Below are 27,421 nucleotides of genomic sequence, written 5' to 3'. Positions count from 1 at the left end.
CAAACTTGGTACACTTACTTACTATCATGAGGGGACTGGGCAGGCAAAGTTAGATAACTCTGGCGTGCATTTTGACAGAATTATGTGCCCTTTTTATACTTAGAAAATTGAAAATTTTGGTTAAGTTTTGTGTTTAGGTCCATTTTATTCCTTAAGTATCAAAGCTATTGCTTTCATACTTGCAACACTTACTAACTATCATAAGGGGACTGTGCAGGCAAAGTAATGTAACTCTGACTGGCATTTTGACAGAATTATGTGCCCTTTTTATACTTAGAAAATTGAAAATTTGCTTATGTTTTGTGTTTAGGTCCATTTTATTCCTACAGTATCAAAGCTATTGCTTTCATACTTGCAACACTTATTAACTATCGTAAGGGGACTGTGCAGGCAAAGTTATATAACTCTGACTGGCATTTGGACGGAATTATGGGCCCTTTATACTTAGAAAATTGAAAGTTTGGTTAAGTTTTGTGTTTTGGTCCACTTTACCCCTAAAGTATCATAGATATTGCTTTCATACTTGGAACACTCGCAAACTATCATAAGGGTACAGTAAAAGGACAAGTTGCATAACTCTGGATGTCATTTTTACGGAATTATGGCCCTTTTTTGACTTAACTTTGAATATATGGTTAAATTTTGTGTTTCGATCCACTTTACTTCTTAAGTATCAAGGCTATTGCTTTCAAACTTCAAATATTTTCATGCTATCATGAGGTTACTGTACCTGGCAAGTTGAATTTTACCTTGACCTTTCAATGACCTTGACTCTCAAGGTAAAATTATTAAATTTTGCTAAAATTGCCATAACTTCTTTATTTATGATTAGATTTGATTGATACTTTGACAAAACTACTCTTACCTGACATACCACAATATACTCCACCCAAACCATCGCCCGTGCCCCCCCCCCACCACCCCGAATCTTCCCCCCCCCCCCCCCTTTTTTTTTTTTTTTTTTTTTTTTTTTTTTTTTTTTAAGATCATCTCACAAATGACCACCACACCCTCACACTATACCCCCCCCACCCCTCCCCAATTTTTTTTTTTAAACGGTTAAAAAACAAAACTATTTATTTTGATTATTTTATGTTTGAAATACCGTCCAACCATCGCACCCAAGAATCCCCCCCACCCCCCCTCACCCCCCCCCCCCCGAATCCCCCCCCCTAATTTTTTTTTTTTTTTTTTTTTTTTTTTTTTAAGATCATCTCACAAATTACCACCACACCCTCACACTATACCCCCCCCCCCCCCCCACCTCACCCCCCCCCCCCAATTTTTTTTTTTTTTGAAACACCCCCCCCCATTTTATTTTATTTTTTCCTTTTTTTCGCATTTTTGGAAGATAATGTAATAAATGTCCACACCCCCACACAATGCACCCCTCTTCACTCCACCCCTCCCTCCTTTGTGATTGAAAATGAGAGTCCCTTCACCTTTAAAAAGAAAATAGATGCGCGGTCTGCACCCGCAAGGCTGAGCTCTTGTTTAATAATGTAATGATGATGCAAAATCATTCATGTTATTTAATAATATAATGATGATTCATATGGATTCTATGAAATAACATAATCATTAAGATTATGAAGTTACTTTGACTCAATTGTTCATTGTCTACTCGGGTACTACTTACATGTACCCAGGGTACTCTTAAGGATACTTACACGTATCCCGGGTACGGTAAATATACTAAAACCAGGGAATTTTAAAGCTAAATCGGCTTAAAAAAAATTAATGTTAACATTTATGTAAATTTTCTGATAAATGGCCTCTATATTATCGAAACCCATACTCACAAAGCATTTTTATGCAGTTTTTGTCCCCTACTGGTTTCACCGGAGGGGACTTATGGTTTGCACTCCGTCTGTCTGTCTGTCTGTCACACTTTTCTGGATCCTGCTATAACTTTAAAAGTTCTTTATATGTTTTCATGAAACTTGAAACATGGATAGAGGGCAATATGGACATTATGCACATCATTTCATTTTGTTCTTACGTCAAAAATTATGGTTGCTATGGCAACAAATAGACTAGAAATACTGCTGAAAATGGTGGTTTTTTGGATCCTGCGATAACTTTTAAAGTTCTTAATATTTTTTCGTTAAACTTGAAACATGGATAGATGGCAATATGGACATTATGCACGCCATTTTATTTTGTTCTTACGTCAAAAATTCTGGTTGCTATGGCAACAACATTTTTTAAAATATCTGACAATGCTGGAATTTCTGACCATGTTGGAGCCGGTAGGGGACATATATTGCTTGGCAATAGTCTTGTTTAAAGTTTTTTTATGTCCCCCACTAAAGTAGTGGGGGACATATTGTTTTTGCCCTGTCTGTTGGTCTGTCTGTTGGTCTGTCTGTTTGCGCCAACTTTAACATTTTGCAATAACTTTTGCTATATTGAAGATAGCAACTTCATATTTGGCATGCATGTGTATCTCATGAAGCTGCACATTTTGAGTGGTGAAAGGTCAAGGTCAAGGTCATCCTTCAAGGTCAGAGGTCAAATATATGTGGCCAAAATCGCTCATTTTATGAATACTTTTGCAATATTGATGATAGCAACTTGATATTTGGCATGCATGCGTATCTCATGGAGCTGCACATTTTGAGTGGTGAAAGGTCAAGGTCATCCTTCAAGGTCAGAGGTCAAATAAATGTGGCCCTAATCGCTTGTTTTATAAATACTTTTGCAATATTGAAGATAGCAACTTGATATTTGGCATGCATGTGCATGTCATGGAGCTGCACATTTTGAGTGGTGAAAGGTCAAGGTCAAGGTCATCCTTCAAGGTCAGAGATCAAATATATGTGGCCCAAATCGCTTATTTTATGAATACTTTTGCAATATTGAAGATAGCAACTTGATATTTGGCATGCATGTGTATCTCATGGAGCTGCACATTTTGAGTGGTGAAAGGTCAAGGTCAATGTCATCCTTCACAATGTCAAGGTCATCCTACAAGGTCAAACATCATATAGGGGGACATTGTGTTTCACAAACACATCTTGTTTTAAGATAAACAATATCGTTTTACGGTAATCAGTAGCGCGTTTAAGGCATCGGATTATGGGCTGGAATACAACTCGGGTACAGTATAATATTGACCGGGTACGTTTAAGTATATTTACCGTACCCGGGGTACATGTAAGTAGTATCCGAGTAGACAATGATCAATCGAGCGTAACTATGGCCTTATTTGGTTTGCATGTTCTTTTCAGGTAAATAACTTTGCACCACACATAAAGCCTATTGTGAAAAAAAAACTTAAGATGATGGAGGCTCTTGCTGGGGGGGCCATCCTGAAAATCTCAACTGAGTCGCCTAACAAGGCTGCCATTGATGCTTATGAAAAAGAAATGGAGTAAGTGTTAAATCTAACTTTAAATACAAGGTTAATGATTATTCGGTGCAAAATTTTAGTACTTTTTCTCATCAACTGTCTTCTTATTTCCTATTCTAGATGAACATAAAAAACATATTAATTATACTTGTTTTATTAAAGTGGCTGTGCTCATTGTTTGGCTAAATTACAATTTTTAAAAGATTTTTTATTTGAACCGCAGGGTAGGCTGCCAGGCACATTATTAAAAATATATATTTGTCATTGTTATTATAACTATTAATAGCTTTTCCAAATATTACAGATTGCTGCCTTGCATTTGAAGACGGGTTTTAAGTTTTCGACATATGTGAAGCCAACAGTGCCAATTTCTTCCGAAGCTCAGAAAGTGACTGGCATCTCTGTCGATGCTCATGGCAACATGCGTGTAAATGGTGGAAGTGTTGATAGTATCTCATTTAAAACTTGATTTTATGTAGTGGCAAAAAATATTTTATCTGAAGTGGTCCCTAAAATCGGTCAGTTTTTCAGTGATGAAAAGTGACGAAACGAGAAAATATGGCTTCCAAATGACACACGGCCAGTCAAAATCACAATGACTTTATAATGATGCTTAATAATGTTACATCTAGTTGTCATTAATGATATCTGGCTGGTTTTTATTTATATATAAGTTGTATATTATTGTGGTAAATGTAAGTTAAATTATTACTTATACATCTTACTGCTAAGTAATATTTGGAAATCTTTGGCATTTTGTGGTGAACTGCGGCTGTATTCACATGTTGACTTTTGACTTTAGGTGACCTTAAGATTGTATTAGTAATGTATTATTACTTAGTATACCAATATTAACCCAAAGTTAGCTAAATTTCTTCATATGTCAGGGTTTATAACTGTATAACAATTTTTTAATAACCAACTAGAGAACCCCAAAATAGAAGTGATGTACAAATTTATACTGAAATTCATTGTGTTATAATGAATGGGGGTAGGCATACTCAAAGTGTAATTTCCTTAGATAGGAACAGTAAAACTTCCTGAAATTCATTCAGTGTGTAGAAAATATGTTGCTGTAAATAAATATGCATTTCATCACACAACAAGTGCCATATAACGTAATTAAAGTTTCTTGTCACTGAACGATTTGTTGTCATATTTGCCATTTTATCCAGATAAATATAACATTATTCGAGATCAAAGGGACAATTCGCTTTCTATGACACTGTTTTATGCTGTATCTACAAGCACAATCCAGTTGAGTATGTTTATTAAGTTAATTGTCAAAATGTATGTATATCCCATTTATAAAAACGATATATTTTGGATATAGGCTAAATCCATAGAAAACGCCCAACCGAGTCAAGGGGTAGGTGTATTCAACCAAGTATAAAAAGTTAACCAGCTGGTAAAAAGTTTTAAAATTGTGCAATAAGTTGTGATATACAATTAACTATGTGGAAACAATAACAAATTGTTTTTCTGGAAAAGTACCCATTAGGCATTTAGGAAAACATTAACAGATTATCTTTCTACCACCCTTTATGAAATAAACTGAACATGCTTCATGTTTTTTTAGTAAATAACTTTAGTTTAATGTTTGAATACTGTTCTTGCATAAATGGTTAGTGTAGTTTTATGTCTGTCATTTGCTTTTAATTATGATATATTATTAGTGTGCATGCATATATAATGTAATAGTTGTAAATTGTATTATGTTAGAAGACCTTGTTGAAAATAAGAAATGTATTATATAAATTGAATATTATGTAATTTCATCTTTATCTTCTTTAAATAAAGATTTTATTATTATTATTGTTATTATATTAAAATGGCCACCAGGGGGCAGGGCAGTTTTCCTTACATGGCTATAGTAGAGCCTTGTTAACACTCTAGAAGTCACATTTATTGTCCAATCTTCATTTATATTGGTCAGAACATTTGTTCTTATAATAGCTGGGCTGAGTTTAAAAATGGTTCAAGTCCTTTGAAAAACATGGCCACCAGGGGGCGGGGCAATTTTTCTTATATGGCTATATAAAAACCTTGTTAACACTCTAGGATTAATATTTATAGTCCAATCTTCATGAAACTTGGTCAGAATATTTGTCCCAATGATATCTCAGCTGAGTTTGAAAATGGTTCCGGTCCGTTGAGAAACATGTCTGCAAGGGGGCGGGGCAGTTTTCCTTATATGGCTATAGTGAAACCTTGTTAACAATCTAGAAGTAACATTTTTTGTCCAATCTTCATGAAACTTGGTCAGAATGTTTGTACTAATGATGTCTCAACTGAGTTGGAAAATAGTTCCAGTTTGTTTAAAAGCAAGCCCCTGAGGTGGATGGCAGTTTTCTTTTTATTGCTATAGTGCAACATTGTGAACACTCGGTAAGTCTCATTTTAGTTCAATCTTAATCAAACATGCTGAGAACATATGTAATTTGTTTTGTTCCTATAATATCTTGATTGAGTTTGAAAATGGTTCCGGTGCTCTGAAGAGCATGGTTCCCAGGCGCTAGCAAATTTCTTCTTGTTAACCTTATGATAATATTTATGTTTCATGATGTACTTTTATTATTTTGAACTCCACCTTCCCAGAATAGCTTAGTTCCTTCGGGTCTCAGGTGATCCCCTTAGGGCCCATGGCCCTCCTGTTTAAAGTAAGTCTCTTTAAAATTAAAATGCAGTCAAGGCAGAAAGTGTTGTTCCTGATGTGTGTGTAAGGACTGCACAAGCAATTCTTTGACATTACTTCAGGCACGTTCATTCATCCAGATTTCCCCAGAACTCAACTTAAATGTTTTACGTCCATTCACCTCTTCCAATATTGTTTTTTTTAATCAAACTTCTTTTTTTTCGCATTTATTTCTTGTACTCTGTCAAAAATTTACATACTTCAGATAAATAGATTTGATTTTTTTTCTTTTGTAATAATGAACAAAGCGTCTAATTGTAGGACTATCTACGGAGTCTAAGCAGCAACAACAGGAAATGATCTCATCCTCGGTTTCTTCATCAGAGGACGGGTCGGGAAACATGGGTGCCATGATGAACATGGTGTGTGGTCCTGGTTTCATGAATGGTCCCATGTTCAACCCCATGATGATGCAGGCAGGAAACCAGTTCATAATGCCAGGCATGCTGGGAGGAGGGAACCAGATGAATCCAGGCATGGGCATGATTGGACCCTGCGTAGGCCTGGCAGGGATGCAGCATCCCAACAGCAATGGCAGAATGACGACCCATACCCCAAACAGCATGGGATCTCAAGTGGACCAATCGATGCTTGGTATGCCAGGAATAGGGAACCAGGGACCAATAGTTGCTGGGCAGCAGGGCCCCATGACATTGAACGCAATGATGGGTCAACCAAACCAGCTTCCATCTGCCTTAATTGTGTCCAATGGTCAGATTGTTCCTGTGGTTACCAATCCAGGATCCCATGGTGGAATGCAGGATCAGATGCCAAGGATTTCTGAACCACATGTGCAGACAGGTTAGACAAAATATTATACATTTACTAACAAGACAAATGTACATATAACAGTGGTATGTCATTTGATTATTTTAGTGACCCTGACCTTAAAATACCTGGAATTATTGATAAAGGGTCTTACCTCATTATGGGCCATTTTGTCACATGAAATTTATGTGCAACAAAATTATAATATACATATTTTTCAGCTCACCTGAGTTTTTGTGATCACCATTTGTCCGTCGTCAGTCATCCATCGTTGGTCGTCAACATTTTGCCTGTGTTTAGACTCTAGAGGCCACATTTATTGTCTAATCTTCATGAAACTTGGTCAGAAGATTTGTCCCAGTGATATCTTGGTCTAGTTCAAAACTGCTTTACGTGAGGTCAAAAACTAGGTCACTCTAGAAGTCATTTATTGTCCAATCATCATGAACTTTTGTCAGAAAATTCGTCCCAATAATAACTCAGCTGAGTTCGAAAATGGTTCCAGTCAGTTGAAAAACATGGCCACCAGGGGGCGGGGCAGTTTTCCTTATATGGCTATAGTTAAACCTTCTAAACACACTAGAAAGCTTATTTTTAGTCCAATCTTCATTACACTTGGCCTAATGATATATCGGCTGAGTCTTGCTTATATGGCTATAGTAAAACCTTGTTAACACTTTAGACATCAAATTTACAGTCCAATCTTTATTTGGTCATAACATTGGTTTCAATAATAGCCCAGTTGAGTTTAAAAAATGGCTCCTGTCCGTTGAAAAATATGGCTGCCAGGGGGCAGGGCAGTTTTCCTTATAGGGCAATAGTAGAACCTTGTTAAAACTCGAGAAGTCAAATTTATAGTCCAATCTTCATGAAACTTGGTCAGAACATTCATTCTGATGATTGCTCGGCTGAGTTTGAAAATAGTTCCTGTCTGATGAAAAAAATGGCCGCCAGGGGCAGTTTTTCTTATATGGATATAGTAAAACCTTGTTAGCCCTGTAGAAGTCAGATTTATAGTGGAATCTTCATGGAACTTGGTCTGAAGATTTGTTCTACTTATAGCTCGGCTGAGATCAAAAATGGTTACAGTTCATTGAAAAACATGGTCGAAAGGGGAGCAGCAGTTATCCCAAAACACAAAAACAACAACCCAAATATTTAATTATAATTATTGCCCATTACTCAAATTAATTATTGCCATTACTTCAGATTGTTATCCCCCACCATAGGTGGAGGGATATTGTTTTGGCGTTGTCCGTCAATCTGTCAGTCTTTCTGTCCGTCCGGAGCCATATCTTGGAAGTGCTTTGGCGTATTTCATTGAAACTTAATATGAGTATTTATATGGATAAGAGAATGATGCACGCCAAATGGCATTGTACACCATCTGTTATGGCTAAAACACGGTATTGGTGCTCATAAGGGAATTTTCATGTTATATGCATGAAAAAGAAAAAGTAAACTCGATAAGAACCAATATTAAAGATTGGTAAGCCTGGCATATACCTCTCTTACTTTCCTAAAAATTTCAAGAGATTTGTGTAACCCATTCTTGAGATAAGCATGGAAACAAGCTCTAAAAATGGCCATTTTTGAGCGTTATGCAGTCTCACTCGAAAAAAGCTTGAATATAAAATAGAGAATTCTCGAAATATCATACTGAAATTGTGCATTTATCGGTCTGGTTTTATTCAGAATTCTATCCTGCAAATGTTGCTTCTTGAATTAAAGAAATCGGTAAAATATTATGGATTTTATAAGCAAACAACCGTCAGTAGAAGTTTTGTTTCAACACTGAAATTCAAACACTAATCTGTTGTTATATGCCAACATTGTGTACAAAATGACATTAATTATAACTTTTATTGACATCTAGAACTCGACTGTATATTATAATAAGTAGTTAAACCATTTAAATCACATTTCTAGCAAAGATATTCGAATGAGAGCTTGTTCTTTGTCAAACTTTACAGTTCTAAATTTTGTAGTGTCTGTAACCTTTACAAGTTTATATGGCAATAATTTTGTTGTTTCATTATGGAAAAGTATAAATCCTACATTGGCTCATGTGTATCCATGTGATGTCCAAGTTGGCTGAAATTGGTGGTGCTGTATTGTAACATTAAAAAACAGCAACTCAATAAAAAAAGTTACAGACACTACAAAAATGTGTAAAAAATGAAGGAAAAAAATCCCTGTTCTATTTCTCATAAATATTTTGTTTTACTCATGAGAAACTTCCATCTTTTATGTTGGAATGTTACATCATAAATTGTGCAATAGATTTATGTGCAAAAAAGGTAAAGCAAGACCTCTTGGGATGAAATATTGTAAGCATTGTTGTGGAATTATTTTATGAACAATTTATTTAGGAACAATATAACCTGATTTTCTTTTTCTAAAATGATTTATCTAAATATGTCTGTGTTCTTTACGATGATACAACCCTTTAATATGGAGAGAAGACAAGAGCAAACCTCTTGTAATGACTTCGGTATGTATCTACCATTTTGATTATGCTACGCTAAAATTCTTTGACAATACTTCAGGCACGTTCATACATCCAGATTTCCCCAGAACTCAACTTAAAGGTTTTACGTCCATTCACCTCTTCCAATATTGTTTTTTTTAATCAAACTTCTTTTTTTTCGCATTTATTTCTTGTACTCTGTCAAAAATTTACATACTTCAGATAAATAGATTAGATTTTTTTCTTTTGTAATAATGAACAAAGCGTCTAATTGTAGGACTATCTACGGAGTCTAAGCAGCAACAACAGGAAATGATCTCATCCTCGGTTTCTTCATCAGAGGACGGGTCGGGAAACATGGGTGCCATGATGAACATGGTGTGTGGTCCTGGTTTCATGAATGGTCCCATGTTCAACCCCATGATGATGCAGGCAGGAAACCAGTTCATAATGCCAGGCATGCTGGGAGGAGGGAACCAGATGATGCCAGGCATGGGCATGATTGGACCCTGCGTAGGCCTGGCAGGGATGCAGCAGCCCAACAGCAATGGCAGAATGACGACCCATACCCCAAACAGCATGGGATCTCAAGTGGACCAATCGATGCTTGGTATGCCAGGAATAGGGAGCCAGGGACCAATAGTTGCTGGGCAGCAGGGCCCCATGACATTGAACGCAATGATGGGTCAACCAAACCAGCTTCCATCTGCCTTAATTGTGTCCAATGGTCAGATTGTTCCTGTGGTTACCAATCCAGGATCCCATGGTGGAATGCAGGATCAGATGCCAAGGATTTCTGAACCACATGTGCAGACAGGTTAGACAAAATATTATACATTTACTAACAAGACAAATGTACATATAACAGTGGTATGTCATTTGATTATTTTAGTGACCCTGACCTTAAAATACCTGGAATTATTGATAAAGGGTCTTACCTCATTATGGGCCATTTTGTCACATGAAATTTATGTGCAACAAAATTATAATATACATATTTTTCAGCTCACCTGAGTTTTTGTGATCACCATTTGTCCGTTGTCAGTCATCCATCGTTGGTCGTCAACATTTTGCCTGTGTTTAGACTCTAGAGGCCACATTTATTGTCTAATCTTCATGAAACTTGGTCAGAAGATTTGTCCCAGTGATATCTTGGTCTAGTTCAAAACTGCTTTACGTGAGGTCAAAAACTAGGTCACTCTAGAAGTCATTTATTGTCCAATCATCATGAACTTTTGTCAGAAAATTCGTCCCAATAATAACTCAGCTGAGTTCGAAAATGGTTCCAGTCAGTTGAAAAACATGGCCACCAGGGGGCGGGGCAGTTTTCCTTATATGGCTATAGTTAAACCTTCTAAACACACTAGAAAGCTTATTTTTAGTCCAATCTTCATTACACTTGGCCTAATGATATATCGGCTGAGTCTTGCTTATATGGCTATAGTAAAACCTTGTTAACACTTTAGACATCAAATTTACAGTCCAATCTTTATTTGGTCATAACATTGGTTTCAATAATAGCCCAGTTGAGTTTTAAAAATGGCTCCTGTCCGTTGAAAAATATGGCTGCCAGGGGGCAGGGCAGTTTTCCTTATAGGGCAATAGTAGAACCTTGTTAAAACTCGAGAAGTCAAATTTATAGTCCAATCTTCATGAAACTTGGTCAGAACATTCATTCTGATGATTGCTCGGCTGAGTTTGAAAATAGTTCCTGTCTGATGAAAAAAATGGCCGCCAGGGGCAGTTTTTCTTATATGGATATAGTAAAACCTTGTTAGCCCTGTAGAAGTCAGATTTATAGTGGAATCTTCATGGAACTTGGTCTGAAGATTTGTTCTACTTATAGCTCGGCTGAGATCAAAAATGGTTACAGTTCATTGAAAAACATGGTCGCAAGGGGAGCAGCAGTTATCCCAAAACACAAAAACAACAACCCAAATATTTAATTATAATTATTGCCCATTACTCAAATTAATTATTGCCATTACTTCAGATTGTTATCCCCCACCATAGGTGGAGGGATATTGTTTTGGCGTTGTCCGTCAATCTGTCAGTCTTTCTGTCCGTCCGGAGCCATATCTTGGAAGTGCTTTGGCGTATTTCATTGAAACTTAATATGAGTATTTATATGGATAAGAGAATGATGCACGCCAAATGGCATTGTACACCATCTGTTACGGCTAAAACACGGTATTGGTGCTCATAAGGGAATTTTCATGTTATATGCATGAAAAAGAAAAAGTAAACTCGATAAGAACCAATATTAAAGATTGGTAAGCCTGGCATATACCTCTCTTACTTTCCTAAAAATTTCAAGAGATTTGTGTAACCCATTCTTGAGATAAGCATGGAAACAAGCTCTAAAAATGGCCATTTTTGAGCGTTATGCAGTCTCACTCGAAAAAAGCTTGAATATAAAATAGAGAATTCTCGAAATATCATACTGAAATTGCGCATTTATCGGTCTGGTTTTATTCAGAATTCTATCCTGCAAATGTTGCTTCTTGAATTAAAGAAATCGGTAAAATATTATGGATTTTATAAGCAAAAAACCGTCAGTAGAAGTTTTGTTTCAACACTGAAATTCAAACACTAATCTGTTGTTATATGCCAACATTGTGTACAAAATGACATTAATTATAACTTTTATTGACATCTAGAACTCGACTGTATATTATAATAAGTAGTTAAACCATTTAAATCACATTTCTAGCAAAGATATTCGAATGAGAGCTTGTTCTTTGTCAAACTTTACAGTTCTAAATTTTGTAGTGTCTGTAACCTTTACAAGTTTATATGGCAATAATTTTGTTGTTTCATTATGGAAAAGTATAAATCCTACATTGGCTCATGTGTATCCATGTGATGTCCAAGTTGGCCAAAATTGGTGGTGCTGTATTGTAACATTAAAAAACAGCAACTCAATAAAAAAAGTTACAGACACTACAAAAATGTGTAAAAAATGAAGGAAAAAAATCCCTGTTCTATTTCTCATAAATATTTTGTTTTACTCATGAGAAACTTCCATCTTTTATGTTGGAATGTTACATCATAAATTGTGCAATAGATTTATGTGCAAAAAAGGTAAAGCAAGACCTCTTGGGATGAAATATTGTAAGCATTGTTGTGGAATTATTTTATGAACAATTTATTTAGGAACAATATAACCTGATTTTCTTTTTCTAAAATGATTTATCTAAATATGTCTGTGTTCTTTACGATGATACAACCCTTTAATATGGAGAGAAGACAAGAGCAAACCTCTTGTAATGACTCCGGTATGTATCTACCATTTTGATTATGCTACGCTAAAATTCTTTGACAATACTTCAGGCACGTTCATTCATCCAGATTTCCCCAGAACTCAACTTAAAGGTTTTACGTCCATTCACCTCTTCCAATATTGTTTTTTTTAATCAAACTTCTTTTTTTTCGCATTTATTTCTTGTACTCTGTCAAAAATTTACATACTTCAGATAAATAGATTTGATTTTTTTTCTTTTGTAATAATGAACAAAGCGTCTAATTGTAGGACTATCTACGGAGTCTAAGCAGCAACAACAGGAAATGATCTCATCCTTGGTTTCTTCATCAGAGGACGGGTCGGGAAACATGGGTGCCATGATGAACATGGTGTGTGGTCCTGGTTTCATGAATGGTCCCATGTTCAACCCCATGATGATGCAGGCAGGAAACCAGTTCATAATGCCAGGCATGCTGGGAGGAGGGAACCAGATGATGCCAGGCATGGGCATGATTGGACCCTGCGTAGGCCTGGCAGGGATGCAGCAGCCCAACAGCAATGGCAGAATGACGACCCATACCCCAAACAGCATGGGATCTCAAGTGGACCAATCGATGCTTGGTATGCCAGGAATAGGGAGCCAGGGACCAATAGTTGCTGGGCAGCAGGGCCCCATGACATTGAACGCAATGATGGGTCAACCAAACCAGCTTCCATCTGCCTTAATTGTGTCCAATGGTCAGATTGTTCCTGTGGTTACCAATCCAGGATCCCATGGTGGAATGCAGGATCAGATGCCAAGGATTTCTGAACCACATGTGCAGACAGGTTAGACAAAATATTATACATTTACTAACAAGACAAATGTACATATAACAGTGGTATGTCATTTGATTATTTTAGTGACCCTGACCTTAAAATACCTGGAATTATTGATAAAGGGTCTTACCTCATTATGGGCCATTTTGTCACATGAAATTTATGTGCAACAAAATTATAATATACATATTTTTCAGCTCACCTGAGTTTTTGTGATCACCATTTGTCCGTCGTCAGTCATCTATCGTTGGTCGTCAACATTTTGCCTGTGTTTAGACTCTAGAGGCCACATTTATTGTCTAATCTTCATGAAACTTGGTCAGAAGATTTGTCCCAGTGATATCTTGGTCTAGTTCAAAACTGCTTTACGTGAGGTCAAAAACTAGGTCACTCTAGAAGTCATTTATTATCCAATCATCATGAACTTTTGTCAGAAAATTCGTCCCAATAATAACTCAGCTGAGTTCGAAAATGGTTCCAGTCAGTTGAAAAACATGGCCACCAGGGGGCGGGGCAGTTTTCCTTATATGGCTATAGTTAAACCTTCTAAACACACTAGAAAGCTTATTTTTAGTCCAATCTTCATTACACTTGGCCTAATGATATATCGGCTGAGTCTTGCTTATATGGCTATAGTAAAACCTTGTTAACACTTTAGACATCAAATTTACAGTCCAATCTTTATTTGGTCATAACATTGGTTTCAATAATAGCCCAGTTGAGTTTTAAAAATGGCTCCTGTCCGTTGAAAAATATGGCTGCCAGGGGGCAGGGCAGTTTTCCTTATAGGGCAATAGTAGAACCTTGTTAAAACTCGAGAAGTCAAATTTATAGTCCAATCTTCATGAAACTTGGTCAGAACATTCATTCTGATGATTGCTCGGCTGAGTTTGAAAATAGTTCCTGTCTGATGAAAAAAATGGCCGCCAGGGGCAGTTTTTCTTATATGGATATAGTAAAACCTTGTTAGCCCTGTAGAAGTCAGATTTATAGTGGAATCTTCATGGAACTTGGTCTGAAGATTTGTTCTACTTATAGCTCGGCTGAGATCAAAAATGGTTACAGTTCATTGAAAAACATGGTCGCAAGGGGAGCAGCAGTTATCCCAAAACACAAAAACAACAACCCAATATTTAATTATAATTATTGCCCATTACTCAAATTAATTATTGCCATTACTTCAGATTGTTATCCCCCACCATAGGTGGAGGGATATTGTTTTGGCGTTGTCCGTCAATCTGTCAGTCTTTCTGTCCGTCCGGAGCCATATCTTGGAAGTGCTTTGGCGTATTTCATTGAAACTTAATATGAGTATTTATATGGATAAGAGAATGATGCACGCCAAATGGCATTGTACACCATCTGTTACGGCTAAAACACGGTATTGGTGCTCATAAGGGAATTTTCATGTTATATGCATGAAAAAGAAAAAGTAAACTCGATAAGAACCAATATTAAAGATTGGTAAGCCTGGCATATACCTCTCTTACTTTCCTAAAAATTTCAAGAGATTTGTGTAACCCATTCTTGAGATAAGCATGGAAACAAGCTCTAAAAATGGCCATTTTTGAGCGTTATGCAGTCTCACTCGAAAAAAGCTTGAATATAAAATAGAGAATTCTCGAAATATCATACTGAAATTGTGCATTTATCGGTCTGGTTTTATTCAGAATTCTATCCTGCAAATGTTGCTTCTTGAATTAAAGAAATCGGTAAAATATTATGGATTTTATAAGCAAAAAACCGTCAGTAGAAGTTTTGTTTCAACACTGAAATTCAAACACTAATCTGTTGTTATATGCCAACATTGTGTACAAAATGACATTAATTATAACTTTTATTGACATCTAGAACTCGACTGTATATTATAATAAGTAGTTAAACCATTTAAATCACATTTCTAGCAAAGATATTCGAATGAGAGCTTGTTCTTTGTCAAACTTTACAGTTCTAAATTTTGTAGTGTCTGTAACCTTTACAAGTTTATATGGCAATAATTTTGTTGTTTCATTATGGAAAAGTATAAATCCTACATTGGCTCATGTGTATCCATGTGATGTCCAAGTTGGCCAAAATTGGTGGTGCTGTATTGTAACATTAAAAAACAGCAACTCAATAAAAAAAGTTACAGACACTACAAAAATGTGTAAAAAATGAAGGAAAAAAATCCCTGTTCTATTTCTCATAAATATTTTGTTTTACTCATGAGAAACTTCCATCTTTTATGTTGGAATGTTACATCATAAATTGTGCAATAGATTTATGTGCAAAAAAGGTAAAGCAAGACCTCTTGGGATGAAATATTGTAAGCATTGTTGTGGAATTATTTTATGAACAATTTATTTAGGAACAATATAACCTGATTTTCTTTTTCTAAAATGATTTATCTAAATATGTCTGTGTTCTTTACGATGATACAACCCTTTAATATGGAGAGAAGACAAGAGCAAACCTCTTGTAATGACTCCGGTATGTATCTACCATTTTGATTATGCTACGCTAAAATTCGTAGTGTCTGTAACCACTATCTTCCTTCAGTAAGCCTTAAACCTTTTTTGTTATATGTGAGTAAAATGAAACAAAATTGTATTTTGTATTACATTGCTGATGTCTAAGGTGCATTATTTAGACATTTTCTATCTGAAATTTGTAATATTTATCATAATAATGCAAATAAATTGTCTTCATAGTGTAGCTTTCTATAAACTGGCATTTTTTCAATTATCTCCTAGAATATGCAATTGGAAACATAGTTTTTTTGCATTAAATATCATGAGAACAGTAAATCCAAACAAAACCATTTGAGAATTTACTGAGATCAGACACAATATCAAACAGTTTGTTTTGATGGTCATATGGTTACAGATCGACTCTACAATGCTTACACATTTAACTTATTATTGTTCATGCAATCAAAGAGCATATGAAATCATTTTTAAAGCTAAAGTGATGAGTTTTAACCATGTCTGAAGTAACTTCTGTTTTTTACTTTGATCCAAATGGCTGCATTTAATCATTTTCTTTGCTTATGAATGGATCAATGAAGACATGCGCACTGTATGCTTTACACTACATGTATATAAATTTACATTCTTATACTTTAATTAGTAGCAGAAACTTTGAAGAAAGGAAAATTAATTTTGTTTCCGTTCTTGTTTCAGGAAGCAAAGATAAATCAAGCAAAATAGAAAAGATATAGAGGATATTTGTTGGATATTGTGGATTATCGATTTTAATTCACGAGTGATCATATAAAATAATATTGCGCCACTCGTGAAAAAATATTTTTTCTAGGATCACGAGTGAATTAAAATCGATATTCCACCGAATCCAACAAATTTTCTTTTTATTTTATGCTTTTTTTTTTACAGTTTATATACATTTTTAAAGAGTTTAACTAAAGAATTTTGCTGCGATAATGACGTCATTTCGTAAAACAATGACGTCATTTCACAGGAAACAGTGAAAATTATCGAAAATTTTCACTGATAATTTTCACTGTTTGAAACAGTGAATGATCAGTTTTAATTCACTGATATTTCTCTATAAACCACCGGAAAGCATAAAATAACAAGGGACAAAATTGTCACAAAACCAGGTTTTCATTGTGAAAAAAATTCTGATAAAGGGAGACAACTCAAACTGAACTTTTGAAATGAACAAACAAAATTAACCCCCTTTGTAAGTTTGTTTTAAAATAAATCTATTTTTAGTCCTGGCGACCTTGACATTGGAGTAATTGACGTGATTCTTTCGTGCGACACACCGTCCCATGATGGTGAACAAATGTGCCAAATGATTTTAAAATCTCATAATTAGGGATGGCAACGAATACCGATTTCGGTATTCGAATATTCGGTCACCCTTCCGAACGAAAATTTGGATATTCGGTCAACATCTGTTGGAAAAAAAGTCAACTTTGTTTACCGTTCCATTACTCCATGAATTCTACTTTCGTTTTTACCGGAAGTTCACCGGAAGTGACTAAATATTGACACAGTGTTGCTCTCGCTAATTCGAAGCTGATTTTGTTGATTACTTTTTATTGTTAAAATTGAATGACAAAAACTGTTTTTAAACTATTAATATCGTACATCAACAATAGAACGAGAAACATAATATTACATGACGACAAAATAATTACATGACAAAACAATTAGATCTACATAAAATTAAAGCTGAACTTAAACGAATTATGTACATAGCCACAACACACTTTGAACCTGTTTAACATACTAAACAGTCAGTCTTTTAAAATTGCCACGTTTAAAAGACACTTGGATCGGCGACTTCTTATCGGATGATGTCGTGAAATACTTCCAAGCAGCGGAAGGCGTAGGTTGCATTTTGCTTCGACAGATATTTACTTTATGCATGTAGCAATTATAATATTTTACATTAAACGAGGGTGCAATACCAAAAACATTTCTTTAAGTATAATACCTGTTTGGACCATACGATACGCAAATACTCATTAGAGGTTGAGTAAATTATTTTCTAAAAGTTTTTTTGATTGGACAACGTGATTATAACCATACGATCTGTTTTGTTTTTCACACCAAGTCGGCTCTTTCTTTACTCATTTAATCTTTGATCATGTTAAATGTAATTCGAGTTATTAGATCAAGACGGGTCGGTGGTTTAATTGCCATACGGTCTTATTTGTTTTTTTACACAAAGTCGGCTTTTCCTTTACTAATTTAATCTTTGATAATTTTAAATGTAATTCGAGTCATTGGATCAAGTGCAGGTCGGTGTTTTGATTGCCGACGCGATTTGCACCTATCATAATTTTGACACAAAGTGTCTGGCTTTGTTAGCGGGATTTATGACCGGTATACTGTCATCACCATAGCGACGCATTATCGCGTCAACCGGAATAAACATTATGACACGAGGAACAACTTTTTTGACAATATTTGAAGCAAATTTTACGAATACAAAGTTTTTGAAATAACTCGATTTTTTATATTTTCTTCCGAATATTCGATTCGGAAAACAGTATCCGAATATTCGGTCCGGGACCGAATATTCGGATATTCGGATATTCGTTGACATCCCTACTCATAATGAATGACATAGTTATAGCCCAGACAAGCTCATTTATGGCTATTTTTTACCTTTGAACTCAAAGTGTGACCTTGACCTTGGAGATATTGACGTAATTTTTTCGCTCGACACACCGTCTAATAATGGTTAACAAATGTGCCAAATGATTTTAAAATCTCACAATGAACGACAAAGTTATGGCCCGGACAAGCTTGTTCCGCCCGCCCGCCAGCCAGCCCGCCCGCATTCGCCAATCTAATAACCAGTTTTTTCCTTCGGAAAACCTGGTTAAAAAATAAGACTAGGTTTGGCTGCATGAAGGTTAAGCATTGGGAGAACAAACGAAAATATGAGAAGCTAAAATACAACTATGATGCCTTCGTAGCTGCTAGACTAGAGCAAAAGAATGGATTCAAAGGACATTTTAGTGTTTGCTTTGGAACAGAAATCAGATTGAAATACATTTATTTTGAAAGTTAAGCAAATTTGGCCTGGAAGAGATGACTGTTTACAGGAATCAATAGATTCTCTGTGATTATCTTGATAGCTAGAGTAACAAAGGGTTATAAATACATCACTGATTTGCTGCTTGCAAAATTACATTTTTTTTTACACTGAAATGTTTGGAAAGTTTTCCGCACATTATTTGGTAATGCTTATTGCTGCATAATGAAATTCTAGATTATATTAATTTGAAACTCTATACAGGTGTGCCAATTCATATGAGATGCTAAACTCATAATGTCAGATTAGTCTTCTTTGACTTGTATGTGCCCAGCACTGAGAATTGTCAAGCTACACGTCTCCTGGACAGCTATTGTTACCCCATGTGTAGTGTCTGTAACCAACTCAGATCATGTACACAAAAAATGTGTTTTAACTAAAATTCTAACAGATCAAAAATCATTTGATATAATGTTCAAGTCACTGTTTTTATGTAAACTTGCTTTTATAGTGCATTTTTTAATGCTTTATGCCATTCTGCAACTGTTTTTGGAATCAGATATTTTGGTAGTGTCTGTAACCAAACTTATGAGCATGCAATTCTACCTTTTATGAAAACTTATGCTTTTTCAAACCAATTGTTTCGATTTATTTTGTTTGAATATACTTCCTGGTTTCAGACAAATGCCTTATTAGCTATCTTGTGGGTCTATAATAAAAGTTATAGAAAAGTTTCTTGCTTGGTTCTCTTTTGGTCTGATACATATTAATTAATGCTTTGATTTTTTTGTTAAGATAGTAATTACTTTTGGTTTTTTGCTTTATTTCAACAGTTTATAACCTGTAGTTGATGTTAAAGTGAAAATATCTGAAGTTTTGAAGTTCTGCTATGTTTTTCTTGCATGTTATATGACTAGTGTACCTTGAGCTTTAAAAATAACACCAAGGAAATGCTGTAGCTACACTTTCAATTTTTTAGGTGAGTGAGACTACTATGAGCACCAATACCGTGTTTTAGCCGTTAATAAAGGAGTTATGGCCCTGTGTATCTTGAAAAAATGCTTTTTAAAATAAGCTTAGAGCTTTATCTCCATTAACACATGAGCCAGAGCCATGAAACTTGCCATAGTTGTTCTCAATCATCTGGGGGTGCTTCACATTCAACGCCCATAATCCTAGGGGCTTAAATCAAGGTCACACATTGAGGTCAAAGGTCACAAATTTGATGAATTATTTATTATTTAGTCATTCCTTTACCATGCATCAAGGGATTCTGTAATAACTGTTCACAATTGTTCCCCGTTATCTAGCTGCATGTCAAAGATAATATCCAGGTTGCTAGGGTCATGGTCAAATACCGTATTTTTTTTACAATTATTAGTTTATATTGATAAAAAATTTCACGACTGGTATATTACATTACTTGAAAAAAAGTTAATATTTTTAGTATATTCAGTAATAAAATTTTGTGATGTGAAATTGAAAGTACATCGCGAAAATAGGTGACATAACGATATACACACTATAAATATTGCCAGTAGATTGATGATTTTATTATGCCCCCCTTCAAAGAAGAGGGGGTAAATTGTTTTGCACATGTGGGTCTGTCCGTCCCTTTGTCTGTCCGTCCACCAGACGGATGACCGGAACTCAAAAACACTTAGGCCTAGGATCACGAAACTTAATAGGTACATTGATCATGACTGGCAGATTACCCCTATTGATTTTCAGGTCACTAGGTCAAAGGTCAAGGTCAGTGACAAAAAACGTATTCACACAATGGCTGCCACTACAACTGACAGCCTATATGGGGGGCATGCATGTTTTACAAACAGCCCTTGTATATAAAATATATTTTCAATTCACTATGCATGCACAATTTGCATTCCTTGGTTTACCACAAGACGATGATGATAAATCTACTGGCGTTATTTATAGTTAACTGGCAGTTACCTGGTAGACATACCCAGTAAAATTTATTACAGAATGAACTGAAAATATGAAAACTTAACAACATTTTTCAAGTAATGTAATATATTAGTCGTGATATTTTAATCAATATTAACTAAACTTTTTGGTTAAAAAGAAAAGTTGTTTTTGCAGTTGTTTTGCAAAAATGATGTATTTATGCTTCAGATTGTTTGCGCAAATAAAATAACAAATAGTAGTTGTTGTTTTGATATGATAAATGTTCCAATGTCTTGTGTGTGTGTGTGTGTGTACTTCTATATTTGCACACATTTGTAACTATTAGATAGGCCAAGTGATGATTTATACCATAAAAGAAGACCAATTTCTAGTACATTTTCTTATACTCATTTACTTCTTTATAACCGACTTTGATATATGATAACAATTTAACATATTGTATTTAATTATGCAAAATCTATTTCATAAACACTAAATCTATTGATTAAATACAGTTGTTTTCGGTATGTAAAGCTGTTCTTGCTAAAACAGGTTGTAACTAGTCATCCCCTATAACATCCAAAGATGCTGAGATGCTTATCTCATGATCTCAAAGCCGGACAACAATTTGTGAAAAAAGAACTTCCATTTTTCTTTTGCTGATGCTCATTATTAAATAACTGTCCTCATATTACTTTTATCCAAAATATAGTTTTGTTCTAATAGGTTACAAATGTCTTTTTTAAAAACATAAACACACACACAAAACTACTTATACAACCCTTGCTTAATGTTAAAACTACTCAGGTGAGCGACTTAGGGCCTTCATGGCCCTCTTGTTTATGATATTTAGCCTATTGTGAAAATAGGGAAGTTTTCCTTATATGGCTTTGTTTAAACCATCTGGAAACTTTAAAGTCACATTTTTGCCCAATCTTCACGAGATGCCTCGGTCAGTTTTGAACATTGTTTTTAGCTCACCTAATCACAACGTGCTCATGGTGAGCTTTTGTAATCGCCTTTTGTCCGTCCTGTGGCGTCAACATTTTGCCTTGTGAACACCCTAGAGGCCACATTTATTGTCTGATCTTCATGAAACTTGGTCAGAACATTTGTCCCATTGATACCTCGACTGAGTTCGAAACTGGGTCATAGTGGTCAAAAACTAAGTCACTAGGTAAAAAAAAAAGATAAACCTTGTGAACACTGTAGAAGTCACATTTGATGCCCAATCTACATGTAACTTTGTCAAAATGCTTTTCTAAATGATATGTTGGTTTAGTTCAAAAATGGTTCCAATCCGTTGAAAAACATGGACGCCAGGGGTCGGGGCATTCCTTATATGGCTATAGAGAAACCGTGTGAACACTCTAGACGTCACAATTTCTGCCCAATAATCATGAAACTTGGTTAAAACATTGGTTTCATTGATATCTCAGACGAGTTTTTCAAATGGTCCTGATCAGTGAAAAAACATGGCCGCCAAGGGGCGGGGCAGTTTTCTCTATATGTATATAGTGGAAACATGTGAACACTCTAGAAGTCACATGTTTGGTCCAATCTTCATGAAATTTGGTCAGAACATGTGTTTTCTGGATATGACGGTTGAGTTCGAAAATGGTTCGGATCGGTGAAAAAAACATGGCCGCCACGGGGGGTCATTTTTCTTATATTTATATAGTAAAAAAAGCTTGTGAACACTCTAGAAGTCACATTTTTTGCCTAATCATCATAATTTTTTTTCTAAACGTAGATTTTGTAGGTATCTCGGACGAGTTCGAAAATGGTCATGATGGGTGGAAAAACATGGCTGTGAGGGGGTGGGGCAGTGTTCTCTATATGTATATATTGAAAACATGTGAACAGTGTATAAGACACATTTCTTGCCCAATCTGCATGAAATTTGGTCAGAACATTTGTTTCATGGATACGACAGTTGAGTTCGAAAATGGTTTGGATCGGTAAAAAAAACATGGCCACAAGGGCGGGGGGGGGGTCTTTTTTTACATTTATATAGTAGAAAAGCTTTTGAACACTCTAGTTTCCTGATTTACTGGCAGTTTTGTCTGAGCTTTCCTCATCCTTCCTGCTGGTTTACCTTTTCCAAACATTTTGTGATGCTTTTGTTATATAACTAAGAAATATCTCTGCAGATTAATGTATATTTTTTATTTTCGATTTTTATGCCCCCTTTCGAAGAAGAGGGGGTATATTGCTTTGCTCATGTCGGTCTGTCTGTCGGTATGTCGGTCGGTCCGTCCACCAGGTGGTTGTCAGATGATAACTCAAGAACGCTTGGGCCTAGGATCATGAAACTTCATAGGTACATTGATCATGACTGGCAGATGACCCCTATTGATTTTGAGGTCACTAGGTCAAGGTCAAGGTGACTCGAAATAGTAAAATGGTTTTTGAATGATAACTCAAGAATGCATACGCGGCCAACAGGGCACACTCTGAACTATATTACTGAAGCAACTGGTCTGTAATCCTAAATCTATAATTATCAGTCCAATGAAACATCATCCTTTTAGTAAAATACAGTGGATCAGTAAAAATATTATCAGAATATGAGATATTTTGTATATATAATATTGTGAAAATGTTTAATTTTGTTGATTAATATAAATATAAGCAGGACAGGGGAGGTAATACACTATTATATCTTTCTTATATACAGGGGAAACAAATGCAATAAGTTTAAATTTCAAGTTTTATAAATAGAGGAATTTGTTCATGTCAGTGTGAGATCATTTGTTTTCTTTTTGTTTTTTTAAACATCATGTAATAAATTACCACACCCCACATTAAACCCCCCTCTCACCCCCCACCCCCCACCCCCCTACACCCCCGCCCCCCCTACCCTCCCACCCCCCCCATTTTTTTTAAAACATCTAATAAATAACCCCACCCGACATTATACCCCCCTCTCACTCCCCCCTACCCCCCCTACCCCCCCCACCCCCCCAAATTTTTTTTTTAAACATCTAATAAATAACCCCAACCGACATTATACCCCCCTCTCACTCCCCCTTACCCCTACCCCCTACCCCCCCCCCCAATTTTTTTTTAAACATCTAATAAATTACCACTCCCCACATTATACCCCCCTCTCACTCCCCCCTAGCCCCCCCCCTCCTACCAACTCCCACCCCCCCAATTTTTTTTTAAACATCTAATAAATTACCACTCCCCACAAACTATATCCCCCTCTCACTTCCCCCTACCCCCCCCCTCCTACCCACTCCCAGCCCCCCCCCCCAATTTTTCCGGTTAAGTTTTGCGTTTAGGTCCACTTTTCTCAGAAAGTATCAATGCTATTGCATTCAAACTTGGTACACTTACTTACTATCATGAGAGGACTGGGCAGGCAAAGTTAGATAACTCTGGCATGCAATTTGACAGAATTATGTGCCCTTTTTATACTTAGAAAATTGAAAATTTTGGTTAAGTTTTGCGTTTAGGTCCACTTTTCTCAGAAAGTATCAATGCTATTGCATTCAAACTTGGTACACTTACTAACTATCATGAGGGGACTGGGCAGGCAAAGTTAGATAACTCTGGCGTGCATTTTGACAGAATTATGTGCCCTTTTTATACTTAGAAAATTGAAAATTTTGGTTAAGTTTTGTGTTTAGGTCCATTTTATTCCGTAAGTATCAAAGCTATTGCTTTCATACTTGCAACACTTACTGACTATCATAAGCGGCCTGTGCAGGCAAAGTAATGTAATCTGACTGGCATTTTGACAGAATTATGTGCCCTTTTTATACTAAGAAAATTTAAAATTTGGTTAAGTTTTGTGTTTAGGTCCACTTTATTTCTAAAGTATCAAAGCTATTGCTTTCATACTTGCAACACTTATTAACTATCATAAGGGGACTGTGCAGGCAAAGTTATGTAACTCTGACTGGCATTTGGACGGAATTATGGGCCCTTTATACTTAAAAAAATTGGTTAAGTTTTGTGTTTTGGTTCACTTTACCCCTAAAGTATCATAAATATTGCTTTCATACTTGGAACACTTGCAAATTATCTTAAGGGTACAGTAAAAGGACAAGTTGCATAACTCTGGTTGTCATTTTTACGGAATTATGGCCCTTTTTTGACTTAGTAACTTTGAATATATGGTTAAATTTTGTGTTTCGATCCACTTTACTTCTTAACTATCAAGGCTATTGCTTTCAAACTTCAAATACTTTCATGCTATCATGAGGTTACTGTACCTGGCAAGTTGAATTTTACCTTGACCTTTGAATGACCTTGACTCTCAAGGTCAAATTATTAAATATTGCTAAAATTGCCATAACTTCTTTATTTATGATTAGATTTGATTGATACTTTGAAAAAACTACTCTTACCTGACATACCACAATAGACTCCACCCAAACCATCCCCCGTGCCCCCCCCCCCCCGAATCCCCCCCCCCTATTGTTTTTTTTTTCATCTCACAAAAGACCACCACACCCTCACACTATACTCCCACCCCCCCCCAAATTTCTTTTTTTAAAACGGTTAAAAAACAGAAATATTTATTTTATTATTTTATGTTTGAAATACCGTCCAAATCCCCCCCCGATTTTTTTTTCATTTGTTTTCGCATTTTTGGAAAATAATGTAATAAATGTCCACACCCCCACACTATACACCCCTCTTCACTCCACCTCTCCCTCCTTTGTGATTGAAAATGAGAGTCCCTTCACCTTTAAAAAGAAAATAGATGAGCGGTCTGCACCCGCAAGGCGGTGCTCTTGTTTTAAACATCTAATAAATTAACCCAACCCACATTATTACCCCCTCTCACCCCCACCCCCCACTCCCCCCTCAATTTTTTGTAAACATCTTATAAATGACCCCACCCCCACATTATTTTTTTTTATTATTATTATTATACTCCCCTCTAACCCCCTACCCCCCCACCTCCCACCCCCCAACCCCCCCCCCAAAAAAAATTTTTTTTTTAGACATCTTATAAATTGCCACACCCCACATTATACCCCCTCTCACTCCCCCCCTTGATCATGACTGGCAGATGACCCCTATTTATTTTTTAGGTCACTAGGTGAAAGGTCAAGGTCACAGTGACTCGAAATAGTACAATGGTTTCCGGATGATAACTTACATTAGGTCAAAGGTCAAGGTCACAGTGACAAAAAACGTATTCACACAATGGCTGCCACTACAACTGACAGCCCATATGGGGGGGCATGCATGTTTTACAAACAGCCCTTGTTTTTGTAGGTTTAAGCCTTGGAATCCAATGCCAGAAAGGAAGTGATCTCAGAACTTTCTATTTATAGAATGGTCAATAACTCTTACTCGGGAATTTGAGAGAACTCTTTTATTCATCAACATACTAGTATGCTCAAAATACTCACCCTTGAAGGGTCCACATTTCTGCTAAAAACAACTGGGTTTAATTGTTTAATACAATAACCCACATTATCAAAGATTTGTGTTTTAAGACGGATTTATTGATTTTTTAATTGGAAATATAATTGCAAGGTGAGTCTGAAAAAAGTTCATGTTTGTTTATAAACAAGGCTCTCAGGGGGGTGGTAGTTTTTTTTGTTTGTCTACAGTAGTTTATAGTGAAACATTGTAAATACTTTTAGTCACAGTTTTAGTTCAATCTGAATAACGCTTGCTGAGTGCAAATGTTGTAATCATATCTTGATTAAGTTTACTCAAATAGTTTTAATAGTATCATCTTCAAACATGGTGACAATCTTTATGAGCATAATATTTTTTGCTCAGGGTGAACTTTTGTGATAACCTTTTGTCAATTGTCTGTCTTCCGTTTTGTGTCATGAATATTTTCCTTGTTAACACTGTAGCGGCCACATTTATTGCCCGATCTTCATGAAACTTTGTCAGAAGATTTGTCCCAATGATATCTTGGACAAGTTCAAAAATGAATTAGGTCTGTTGAAAAACATGAAACTTGGTTAGAACATTTGTTCCATTGATATCTTGGGCTGCAAAAAAACAGGTTATTTCTTTTATTTCAGGTGAGCATCATTGGGCCTTTCAGGCCCTCTTGTTTTATAAGTTGTGCTGAGTATAACGTGCTTGTGGTTGGATTTTGTGATCGCCTCTTGTTAGTTGTTTGTCGTTCATTTTGGGTCATCATTATTTACTATGTGAACACTCTTGAGACCACATTCATGGCCAAAACTTCACGAAACTTAAGTAAGAACATGCGTACCAATGATATCGCGGCAATGTTCAAAACAGGGTAAAATGGGGTCAAAAACTAGGTCACTAGGTCTCATTATAAAAAGTTGTGAACACTTTAGAAGTACTATCCTTTGTCCAATCTTAATGATTATTGGTTTTTGTTCCGAGGTGAGCGACCTAAGGTTTGTGGCCCTCTTGTCATTTAAAATACATTGCCGCTATAGTAAAATATTGTGAACACTCTAAATGATTAGTTATTGCTGACACCAGCTGAAGCAATTTTGTTATCCCAATCTTCAAAAACTTGGTCAGAACGCTCAATTTATTTCAAATCTTGGTCATTTTGAGTGAAAATTCAGAAACTATTCATTATACCCAAATATCACAAAACCTGCTCAGATCAATTTTAATTCTTTCGGATCTCTGGTGAATGCTGTACTACCAAATTATTGTTTTACCTTCAAAATATTCAAAATTAATATATCAAAG

General features: G+C 35.8%; 1 protein-coding gene across 9 annotated transcripts in view; it reads left to right on the top strand.

Moving 5' to 3' along the window:
- The window catches only part of LOC127869549 (sterile alpha motif domain-containing protein 9-like), a 225,913-nt gene that overhangs the window by 183,210 nt on the left and 15,282 nt on the right, over positions 1-27,421 (top strand). For 4 of the 9 annotated variants that reach the window (XM_052412203.1, XM_052412204.1, XM_052412205.1 and 1 more), the window contains 3 exons: positions 6,312-6,851; positions 9,566-10,105; positions 12,821-13,360. In XM_052412203.1, the coding sequence (XP_052268163.1) occupies positions 6,312-6,851; positions 9,566-10,105; positions 12,821-13,360 (1,620 nt within the window). The remainder of the gene's footprint in view (positions 1-6,311; positions 6,852-9,565; positions 10,106-12,820; positions 13,361-27,421) is intronic. The other 5 variants (XM_052412208.1, XM_052412207.1, XM_052412206.1 and 2 more) reach the window with 4 other exon arrangements.

The sequence above is a fragment of the Dreissena polymorpha genome, chromosome 2 (genome assembly GCF_020536995.1).
Source record: "Dreissena polymorpha isolate Duluth1 chromosome 2, UMN_Dpol_1.0, whole genome shotgun sequence".
NCBI lineage: Eukaryota > Metazoa > Mollusca > Bivalvia > Myida > Dreissenidae > Dreissena > Dreissena polymorpha.
This window is presented reverse-complemented; position numbering and strand designations above follow the sequence as displayed.